The 12,227-nt window shown below is 36.0% G+C and overlaps 1 protein-coding gene across 29 annotated transcripts in view; it reads right to left on the reverse strand.

The window, feature by feature from the left end:
• Positions 1-12,227, reverse strand: part of ESRRG (estrogen related receptor gamma) — a 404,999-nt gene that overhangs the window by 145,841 nt on the left and 246,931 nt on the right. For 2 of the 29 annotated variants that reach the window (XM_071739644.1, XM_071739645.1), the window contains exon 4: positions 9,033-9,080. The exons of the other annotated variants lie outside the window; for them this stretch is intronic. In XM_071739644.1, the coding sequence (XP_071595745.1) occupies positions 9,033-9,080 (48 nt within the window). The remainder of the gene's footprint in view (positions 1-9,032; positions 9,081-12,227) is intronic. 29 annotated transcript variants of the gene reach the window in all.

Raw genomic sequence — 12,227 nt, forward strand, 5'->3', positions numbered from 1 at the left:
ATTTAATTTTACTAATTACAAAGGTGATGTGATTAAGCTGTTTTAGGAAAAAAAAAAATTCGACTATTTTTTGCTATCAAACAAACCTATTCAGTTATCTTTAACTTTAAATTTTAACTTTGACCGGAAACTTCTTAGCCATGTAGTGCTTGCCATTATTTTGTGGACATCATGCATAAGCAAAGGCCTCATCATCTGAAGCCCAAGTTATCCCTTCAAAAATCAGACAACCTGTACCTCTAAAGACATGCATAGAGACATCTTGACAGGTATCTGTGAAGACCAGATTTGGACCCTAGAAAAGCAGCTACTGTTCTTAAAGGCATTTCAGTAAAAAAAAATTGAATGCCTAAATACGTACCTATTGTTTGATAATCTGCAAGGAGTTACCACTAATAAGAGAACACTGAATTATTTAAAAAAACCAAAAACAAAACAAAACAATTCTGTAAAGAAAGTAAATGACAATCCCAATCCCACAAGAGCATCATAAGAAAGAAGACATAATTATACTTAAACTGGACTTGATACACACCATGAAGGTGATTTTGAAAAGGGTCCTATTTTCATAAGAGTTCTGCAAACAGAAAATCTGATGAGTTTTCTTAGGGTTAAGGGCATAAGAATTCTGAAAATTCTAACCATGTGGAGAAAATTAGTTGTATTTTTTTGTGTACTGTGGTTTTGGTGGGGCTGCCATTGGCTCTTTGGGCTTCTATTTTGTTTGTTAGTTTTTCTGGTTTTTTTCCAAATCAAACTTCATATTGTATAAATGCAGCCTGATAGATACTTACCTCTTTTCGAAAGAAAGCAAGCAAGAAATGTTCACATTAAGTAATATTACACACTATATTTATGAAAATATATGTAACAGTCAACACATCCTAAACTAAATCATGAAAATTTCTCTGGTCAGGTAATAATACACTGATAGAAGGAGGACAATCAGAGTGATTTATCCTAATACGTAACAATTAGTAAATTCTGCTTCCACTGCAAATTTAACCCCCTTACTTTTACCACAGAGTCTGAGGACAGCTTTTGATGCTGAATGTAACACATATAATAAACACATGGCTTTAAAATCTCCCAAATATGCAAATGAATGGAAAAGCTTTGTGAAGGAACTGTTTACAGAAGAACTAAGCAGACATTAAAATGTAAATCATAAAGCGTAATTTCAAGAATACTGTACCATCTACCCAACCAAAAAAATTACACACTGAATGCTGACCTGTTATCCTCCATTCCGTCTGCTGCAAAAACTAAAGCAGTAACTTTGAAAACCCTGACACTTGCCTCTATGCCTCTTGTTTTATACTAACAGAAGTCTGCTCTTAAAGAAAGAAAAAGTGTCTTTAAAAATCTCAAAAACATAATAATTCTTGCGCTTATTTCTCTGCAGCTGAACAGAGCCATTTACATAGTCCACTGAACACTGTTTAGTAAACACGACAAGCGTGCTTCTATCTTACTGGCCTTGTAAAACCAAGGCAGGGGTTCTGTTTTTAGTGCACACTCTGGTTCAGCGTTAATCCTGTTTTATGTTGTTCACACCTGCTGCTGACTAGCAGCCTGCTGATGGGTTGTGGTTTGTGCTGCTCTGAGACAATCCTCACCAGCTTCAACAAAAACCTAATCACTAAAGTGGAAACAAAGCCTCACCTGCTAAGCAGGAATTGTAAGAGGGAAGAACTGACATGCATGCCTCACCTTCCTTACTCTACTATTCCCCACTTTTCAGAACATGAGTTTTAGACTCACGTGCTTATGTTTAGTCCCCTTGTCCAGTTTCTCTAGTTCTTCTCCAAATAGCAAATTTCAGAGTCAAATATCTTTGAACTTTTACAAATACATGCTGTGTAACTCACCTTTACCTTTGCGCCTAAGAAAATAATAGGCTTTGCTTTAACAGTAGTACTGAATGTTAATAAAGCACCCTTCTGTTAACATGTACAGAACCAGACTTTTGCCTGTTTTCCTAGAAGTTTCCTTTAATATATTTTCACATGAAATTCAAATGTTACTGCTCTAGAAAACATTGGGGTTTTATTAATCACAATGCTGATCTTCACTTCCTTTTTTTTAAAAAAAAAGCTTAAAAAAGCCATTGAAGTCAGATCTTCCCACTGATCCCAGAAGTAACATGAATGTATGGCTTCATTTGTACAGAAGACTGAATGCTTTACCAGTGAAAAAAAGGTGATATGTGACTAATAAGTCTGGAATTATATGCTACTCATATCCAGAGAGAATAAGCAAATCAAGGAAAGGAAATCAATTACAACAGAAACCCATTGCTTGGTGAAGACATCTACTTGAACTTGAGATCAGAGATAGAAATCACATGCAATCTTACCAACTCAGGGACTCAGATGCAGATACTGTTATCTGCATTAAAATTTTGCACTAGAAAAGCCTCTAAAATGGAGGGCAGGACATAACTTCTTTCACACTTACTTTAAGGTACTCTTTATATGACTAGAATAATATAAAGCAGCATCACAATATCTGAAGAGCAAAGTCTCTATGTGTCTGTTAACCTGTTAAGCCATCTTGGCCTACTTCTTTCTACAGAAGAAAGAGCAGGAAAATGTTTTCTGTCCAAGAGCCAAATTCCCGTATGTCTTAAACATTATATGAACCTTTTCATTAATAAAATGTTGCTTGAAGACATGCTGAATGACCATAACTACCCTTTGTGACTTTTTAATTCTGCATAGGAACACAAAGGCATTTCTGCCTGTATAGGGAGTTAATATGCATCAAGCAGACATATGTATTCTGTGTAGGAAATGTCTTTTCACCCAAAATCCATCAGAGTAAAAACAAACCAAGATCCATCAGTTTTAGGTCAATTCAGCATTTCAATGTCTCATGCAATTCTTTTGTAAAACCAGGGAAAAAAGGGGTCAGTCTCAGTTTGTCTTCCCATCTTCAACTGAAGGATTTCTACCTCTTGTTTAGTCAACACAAGACTGAAGACACTGGCATGATGCCAACACTGCTTTGAAGCTCACACAGAAAACATTATGGGGTAATCTTAGTATTTCCTGGTGACACTCCCTCAGGCAACTCAATACTGGTGCAAATGTCACATCCTGGCAGCAAATCCTTGGACAAAGGCTCCATTTCTCCATTGATTTCTTTTAAAATATTACCAAATCATTCATTTTAAAAGTCAATTACAGAGACTGATGCAAAATCTACTAAAATGAATGGCATTTTTTCCATTTAGTTTTGAACCAGGCCAGTACCAGGAAAAGCAAAAGATTTCTTAAGATAGATGCAGGAGCTTGGCAGCAGGCTGTCCTTCATACCTTGGAAAACCTCTGATAACTTACCTAACAATGGCACAAAAAAACCCAGTAATTTTGTCAAGCATCTTCATCTGCAGTGTTCCTCTTCCAGCATTACCTAATGCACAAGTATCACACATTATTTAAAAAATAAAAAAAAAAAAAGAAAAAAAGAAGAAAAAAAGAAGAAAAAAAAAAAAATAAAAAAAAAAAAAGAAAAAATAAAAAAAAAAAAAAAAGGGGGCCAGGTGTCCCAGTCATAGATCAAGTGTACATCCAGGCCACTGGCACTAAGAAATTTAATATATGCTAAAAAGATATAAAAGACGTAAAAAGCTTTCAGAAATAATACAGCTTCGAAAGGTGGAATTTAATATTGCCAGGTGTCTTTTTTTGCCAGATTATAAAGCTGACTTAAATGCCAGGATAGCACATTTCAGAAGTTGCAACAGCTTGTATATTGTCTACTATGAGTGGCTGCAGTGTATCGCAGATCCCAAAACTAGACTATCATCATCTGAGGGAGAATAAATGAATGAATAAATAAATTTTTTAAAATTGACATTCCCTACCAACCTCTCTACCTGCTGCCTTCAAGCACTCTTTTTAAGTAGAGCCTCCACAGAAAAAAAGTTAAGACTACTTTATTTTGATTATAGTGCTTTCCCCAGGCAGGAATTTTTATTTCAGTTAGAATCTTTAAACCATTACATTTTCAGTGATGCATTTTTATATTTACAGTTGACATCTTCATAGAAGAATGAAACCTTTGAGCAACAGCTCTAAAGCATGAAGGTTGCCTGCAGTAAGTACTTAAATTATTTTACACCCAAATGGAGCTAGTTGTTTTTAAGCTAAAATTTAATAAACCTTAAATCAATGACCTTTCTTTTATTGAAAGCCTGCACTTGGGAAAACTAACTTTCCCAAGAAACATATTTTGGTGAGTAAATGCCAAACAAAGGGCTATTTAAATCTGAACATTTTCTCAATTTATGGATCGTGGACATTCAGGTCCTAAATTCCCAACTTCTGCCTAGTGAATGGCACAGAGGTGCCTTGGTTTAATCACATACCATTGATTTCAGAGTGTCACAGTGATCTCACTGATAGTAATCAATAATAATCCAAAATCAATCAAATCTGCTCTTGCATTATCATTCATCAAAATTGAACATACCAAAATTAATTGTACGCATGTAAAAGAAAAAGAACCTGGAAATATTTTTTTTTTAATTGTACACCAAAAAAATAGAATTGGTGAACTCTGACAAGATAATGGTGCATCTGAGCATGCTTCATGCCTGCTAGGCTAAATTAATGATGAATCATACCTTGCCTTCTCAGCAAAGACTCTGAGATATATTCATTTGCAAACACAAAAATACACAGCAACTGAAGACAGTAAATGATCAAGCATTATTTTATGAACTGTTGTACTATATGCCAAGTTTCAAATGTGTTGCCAGGATATAACAAAATGCACGTTGTAAGTTAGCCACTGCACTTCACAGAGCAAGGGAGAATAAAATTACTGAATTTCTGTACCAAAGACATGAATAGACATAGCCACTTATCAAAAGAGCTGTTATTGCTGCTGAGGATTCCTCTCTCAACATATTCACCTGTAATTTTGTCAAAGTAATAAATCCTTCCATTCATTACAGCACACTCAAAAGCACCCTGCTATTTAATTTAAATGGAAAAAAGGCCCAAAATGTCTAAAACATTTACTTTTGCTAATGTAAAAGCGCTGGCATTTTACTTCATTCCCGATAAGCCGGTGCCAGTGGATGTGATTATTCTTTTCTTATTCAAAGCATATCAGTAGTTCCAAAGCACTCTCAATCTTATCAGGTGTATGAACAGCACAGTTACTGAAAACAGTTTGTACTGCTCCTCTCTCTTTCTGCCAGGCTATCAGATAAACCCAACTAACTAACTGTATTTACACACAATCAAACATCAGCTGTGTCTCCAATATATTGTAGCCTGTTTCTGGCAAGCTACAGGTTTTCTGCCTGACATTAGCAGTAACAAAAACACCAGCAGTGAATTAGCTTACAACAAAAATACATCCACTCTACAGTACTTAACACAAAGGGGAAGTGGGAAGAGGGGATTCAAACAAACAAACAAACCAACCAAAAACAAAACAAAAGAAAAAAATTCTTTTGCAAGTAAGAATGATCTCTTTTCTCAGTATTTCACAGGTATTTTACCTGATGCTACTAGGAAAAAAGCATGGATACTAGGAAAAAGCAGTAGGATTCAAATGCATTCAAAGCATACATTGACACAGGGCCTAAAAGCAGAAAAAAAGAAATTATTTGATTTTTAATTTATTTTATTCTCCTGTTCTCTACGAACTGCCTCCAATTTGCAAGGAGCGGGAAAAGGAAAGGAAAATGCCTCTACTGGTTTTGTCTCGAAAAACTGTAAATTCTCATAATCCAACCTTCACCTGGTTTTAAAGACATCACAAAACAAACAAAAAAAAAAAAACCCTGACATTTTCCTTCAAAGAAGCCTCGCAGCAACTCTGCTTTTCATTCAGGGTCTCAGATACTGAATTTTAAGTGGTAACTCCTAAGGAATAAGAGAAGATCTACTACTTTGGAAGTGCCACGGCTCTTAACCTTGTGCTTACTGCACAGCCACAGGAAACCTGTGTAGAATCTCCCCGGATTCTTCTCGGAATAAGAGCTACATTAAAAGAGCGTTTAAAGAGTTAAACATTAACCCAGCCGGGCGCTGGGCGCTTTCGGCTAGCTAAATGAAAAGTTCTGGAACGCCGGAAGAAACCCTGAGTTTCAGCTCTTGATTAATTACAGTAGCCTTCTTTAGAAGCTTAAGCTTCAGTCCCGGCGTGAAGCGTTCCTGGCCGCCACCCCCACCCCGACAGCCTCTGATGGAGCAGCAAAGGGCAGGCACGTGCCACCACCTGAGCCCATCCCGTGCTTCTGCCGGGCCTCCCGGCGCAGAACGCGCAGACCCATCCTCCAGATTTGTAGGAGAACAATGAGCTGCATTAAGCCAACTGTGCAGTGCCGGGTAATTCAGCCGATTGTTGTTTCTCCATCTGTGACACCACAGCCTGGTGATTGATGGGACAGGTGTCACTCATACTAACGTCAGCCACCGACGGTGGCAGCTCGGCTCTTGAAATCTCATCCAGCACCAACTGGGCCCAGTCAGCTCCGGCTAGAGGAGCGATGGCGTGCCCGTCAGCTTTATGCAGTTTGGGGGAATCCGATTCTCACCCTTTTAAACGCTCAAGGGAACGGCTGGTTAAAGACATAGCATTTCATGCCACTTCAAAGCATCTGATCTGTCCCACCACTGACTGCTATCAGAACGGTGCCAGGGAATTCTTTCACTGCTGGAAAAGTGAATATAATTTAGTAGAAGAAATCATGCGTTCATGGAACATTAAACTACAATGGTGGGAACTAAACAAAACAAAACAGAAAAAAAAAACAACAACCCACAACACTGTTTGCTGAAAGAATTTTGCCATTCTCTGGAAGATTATTTTCTTAGCAATCTATGTGCATTTGCATTCAAAAACCTATCCTAAATCCATCTGGTTTTAAGATGACACACAAGTGATAGCATTTATTTTTACTACTTTTTTTTTTTCTCATTTTTTAAAAAACAAAAGAATATAATAATTGTGCTAATAAAAACCTCACAGACCTTCTGAAATTAATTCCTCTGAAAACTATTTTAGTATTAATAATATTGTCAACCAAGCAGATCACAGTCAATCTAAGCAAGAAAATACCAACTTAAACAGAAAAGGTACACTGCCATTCATCCACCAAAAGGACAGGAACCAAAATCTATCAGCCAATGTAAAGACAGGGATGGGGGGGAATAAATAAAATATTTTTTTTTTTAAATTAAGCAAATTAAGAATACAGGGGCAAATGCTTGATACTTTGTGTCATTTTCAACATCGAGAATTACACAAACTGTCAGTAGCTGGCTAAACTAGGGGCACAGCCAAGAGTAGATAAAGGATTTCATTTGTTAACTATTGTTCTCTATTAGATTTTCCTGTTACTTATTTCCTTAAAAAACATACATATATAAGATTTTTAAAAGTGTTTCCTCCAAAAATAGCTCTAGAAACAAACCTAGATATAGAAAGGAGAGAGGAAATGAAGAGCAATATCACAGATAAGGATGGTCAGAATAAAACAAGCCACCTCTTCCTCTCCCCGCTCATCCTGGCACCTTTATATGGGAAGGGATTTCAGAAATGCTCAGGAACAAGTTAGTACTACATTTTAGATAGACTTCATTATGCTTACCAGGATCTCTACATATACAGGACTTCAAATTTTTTAATGTTTAGCTAGCTTGGGAGAGGTGATGTCAGCTTATAATTTTTTATTTGTATTTGTACTTTAAAAAAAAAAAACAACCTTTTTAATTTTTTTTTTTGAGGCCGTTCAAAACTAGCAACAGCAACTCCACATCTTCTCATTCTAACTTGCCAAAGCCATCAATCTCTGATCACACCTATTAGAATCTCACTGCAGCCAACACTACAGTTAGCGACAGCTTGACCAGTTGTTTAAGGAAAGAGTGTGTGATGGAGCAAAGCTAAATCGACACATCTGTGATACTTCTGACACCCCTCAGCATGGCTAATATTAATTTGTTTTCTTTGGCTAGGTAAGTGCTGCCAAAACACATTACATATGGTATGTAGTTCGAATCCAAATGGTGAAAAGGAGATGTGCAGGGTTTTTTTTCACTTAAAGCAACATGAAAAGATAGAGAGGAGAAAGAGACAGCCATGCTAACCTACAGAGTAATAACCTAAGAAAACCTTAAATCACTTTATCTTAGAAGTTTGGTTTCAGAATACAATGCTTTAAAAGAATCTACCCTCCCACATAAAGATTGCAGATCAAATATGCAAAGAGGCTCCACTCAAAGAATGAGAATAGAATTTTCAGTATATAATAAAAGGGTATATTTGGACTACCCTCATGCACAGAGGTAACTCATCATTTGTTAGGAGGTTATCTTATAAATAAATACAATTATGTACAGGGATATTATAATGGCTTTATTAGACAGAGGAAAAAGAACCTCTATTTCATACATCCCAATATACTAACTTCTTGCAGTATATGGAGGCCCTTCTGCAGCATCATGCTTAATGTTCTCTGTATTATGAAAAAATATGAAATTTATATTTCTAATGGATTTTTTTTTGTTTTGCCTTGTAAATTATTTTTATCTAAATCAAATAATTCCATCTATATTCCATACAAATTCAGAACAGTATAAGAGTCAGACTTTCAGCTGTAAAGATAAACAGCAAATGCTTGTTTTACACTCTGTAAAGGTACCTATAGGAATCTAAACTTTCATTGGGATATTAATGGGAGATTTTTTCACAGCAAGTCAAAGAATCTGAAGAAGAAAAAAAAATACATCAATTTTAGAAGAAATGGGAAATGATGCTCTTCTTTAAAAAAAGCTATGTTCCTTAAAGGGGGAAAATAATTACAACTTAGACATTCCTTTAGTGTAGACGTGCAATAAGTAAGAATAGCAAAGAGATTCTTTGTTGGAAGAAAGCAGAAATTAATTGAAAAACATTGCAAGCATTATGTAAACAAACCCAAGAGATTTAAGGCTTTTGTAACATAGCAAATACATAAATTGTCTCACAAGACATACATGTCGAAAGGCAACGTTCTACCGTACCTATTGAAGTTACTCTCCAAAGTGCTACTGCAAAGGCCAAACCAAATCCTATAAAAATAACAATTAAGAAATACTGTCTGAAATAGCAATATATAATTCAGTTTAATATTTTTCTTTAATGGTTTACAGTATTTTTTCTTCTGGACAAGCAAATTTGAACAACAACAACAAAAAAAGTAATATTTTTTTATGATTACTAAAGACAGTTATAATGGAATGTTTATTTTATATTATTGTCTCAGAACACCATGATTTATACTAACAAACCTATGCAGAAGGCTTCTCACCCCCTAAAAATTATTATATTCTTTAGATGTAAACATAAGCAAGTACACATATAGCTGAAAAAACACATTTCATCGAGAGCCAAAACTTACAGGAATAAGAATGAATATTAGCCGTGTAAATTATTTTGAAGAGGAAATTTTAAAAAAAATATAGAGCTTTTTTTTAAAAACAAAACTGAGTACAATTACAGAAAATGCTAGATTACATGAAGAACCTGATATAAAATCAGGTGCAAATGATCTCTTCTCATGGATAAGAAAAAAATAACCACATAAATGCAGCAGGTTTCTGATAAGCAACTGCACAGAGAGGAGTTAAATAGCTCTGCATATACTTAAGGTATACACATTTGTGTGCGTACATACAATAATAGACAGTGGACAGATTGAAAAAGGAATATCCTATATATCTGAAGCACACATACATAGATATGTATTTGAACTCAAAACTTGCTGTGCACAGGCAGAGTATTTCCATGTAAAATGCAAATACATAAAACATAAAACCACGCATATACATGCTTCTATAGATGCACTGTATGCACATTTGATTACCTAACTTAAAGCTAAAGGAGGATACTCAAAACGTAAAATAACGTGCAATGAGTGGGATGTCAAGCTGCAGCGACTGTTGGTGTCATCCCTGCACTATGGAACATACATATGAGTATGATTGGAGACAGAAAGGCTAAATATTTCACTGTCAGAGCATGTCAAGAAACGCAATTCATTTCTCTCATGTGCTTTAGGACAATGACAATTTAATACAAGGCCAGTGGATATAAAAGAAATAAAAACTGAACAAACTGGCCTGGCATAATCACAGATTTCCTCTAGAGAGCTTGGTAGTGTGAGGCTCATATGCACTTGTAACGGATCAACATTTTATTGTTTCTTCCCTCCAAGAATTTGGTAAGAATAATTCATAGCAAAGCTTATCTTATAAGCAGAGTCTACTCTAAGCTTCAATAGGAGCAAGATTTCCTCTCTTTTTTTCTTTTTTTCCTTTCTTACCTATCCTATGCACTTTACTTATCATAAACAAGAACATAATACTTCCTTGAAAGGTTCAAATAAGCGGTGGTTTTTTTTTTTACTTCTGCTTACACTTCCACAGAGGTGCAAGCAACCTCCCCGCAGGTCAAGGGTCAGTCCTAAAAAACATTCCATAAATTGAATAATCATGTTACTTATAAATAATTAATATTTTTATACAATAATTTTTTATCATAATTTCTCTCTGTAACATACAGAAATAGCAGCATAGCATATGGACCAGCATACCTGTGAGAACAGATGTATCATACTTTCATACTCTGAGCAAAAGTAGGCTTCAAGTACTGTTAAATATTATCATAGACAAGTTACCTTCTGTATTTGATGAATAGCACCATGTATTTGAAATTAATTGCAAAAGTAGGGTTGGCTAATGAGGCGGCCCTTATCCTTTCTCAGCAGTGCAAGCACAAGTATTTTTCTGCTGGCTCAATGTTTTTAAATGCCCAAAGTGCTATTAACTAAGTTGAAATCTGATTAAAATATGAATGCTAAAACATTCTTAACAGCTAATGCAGCGACACAGGAAAAAAAAAAAAAAAAAACACAAAAGAAAGGCTAAGGAAATTCTTATCTCTTTTCTTATCATTCAGCATGTGTTTTGAAAAATAATAATTAAACAAATTGTTCCCTAAAGATTCTCGCAGTTGTTTTGCTTCCCATTAGCATCTTTGAAAACAGTTTGTTAACACAATAGTTATTCTTTATTATGGAACTATGGGGATGGTGCCCTTTTACCTGCCTCTGTTTAAAAAGGAATTTGTAGGATGTGTTAAAGCTTAAGGACTGCTCAGAAAAGGACAGTGTGCCTTAGGAAAAAAACGGGGGGGGGGGAGGGGGGGAAAGTACAGAAAAAATGATCGGGCATTCAAGAGAATTAATGGATATCCACAAGGGCTTTGCTAATAACACGGGTTAATTACCGCTGTATGCACCAGGCTTAGTAAATAAAAGAGCACAATCATAAACACATTAAAATGAGCAACCATCACTAAAAAGAGGGGCAAGCCCCAGTAAATGAAAAGCTGTCAGACAGGCATTTCAGCACAAACTCTTTATGCTTTCTACAGGATTACAGAACTTGTCAACAGTCTATCAAAACCAAAAAAGCAGAGACCTATGACTGAACAGAGAGAAGGAAAAACGGACCAAGGCCTGCCTGCTGCCCAAGGGGAGCACACAGGCAGAGTCTTTTCACTCACCCACACTTGGGGGCTGGCTTCACAACACAGAGCTGCCTGCCACCTTACTCACTGAGTATGTGCAAGGAGGCCTGGAGACTTAGGAATTATTATTAACTTTGGGCTTTATTTTTTAGTAAAAACCCTAACAAGCTATCTAATAGGACAAATGCATGAAGTCAAAGGTCTCCACAGGCTGGAGAAACTGTGGAGTGGAATCAAGTGCTGCTTCCTACTTCACAAAGAAGCATTTTTCAGTCCACCCACTTCATCCCTTTCCAAATGAAAGGCACTTCTAGAATAAATTTTTGGAGAATCAGAAGCTATGCCAAAATATTTTAAAGACGAGTGAAACTGACAAACTATTTTCTGCTTAGCATAGAATCACCTCAGACACACAAATATATTTAAATGCTGATGCAAGTAAGCATACACATGCTTGTATTCATCCGTACACAAACATTACCCAGACAGACTCAAAGGGTAAACTCCTTGGACCATTCCCACATTACACTACGAGAACAGTCAGAAAGATACAAACTGCGTATACTGACTGTCCTTGCCCTGAATTACTTACAAGATGTGATGCCTATAGTGCACTTTTACAGCAATTCTACACAACCTTTGTTTCTAGTGATACGTGTTTTTTGTGTATAGCACTGTAAGGTAAA

This window comes from Heliangelus exortis, chromosome 3 (genome assembly GCF_036169615.1).
Source record: "Heliangelus exortis chromosome 3, bHelExo1.hap1, whole genome shotgun sequence".
Lineage (NCBI taxonomy): Eukaryota > Metazoa > Chordata > Aves > Apodiformes > Trochilidae > Heliangelus > Heliangelus exortis.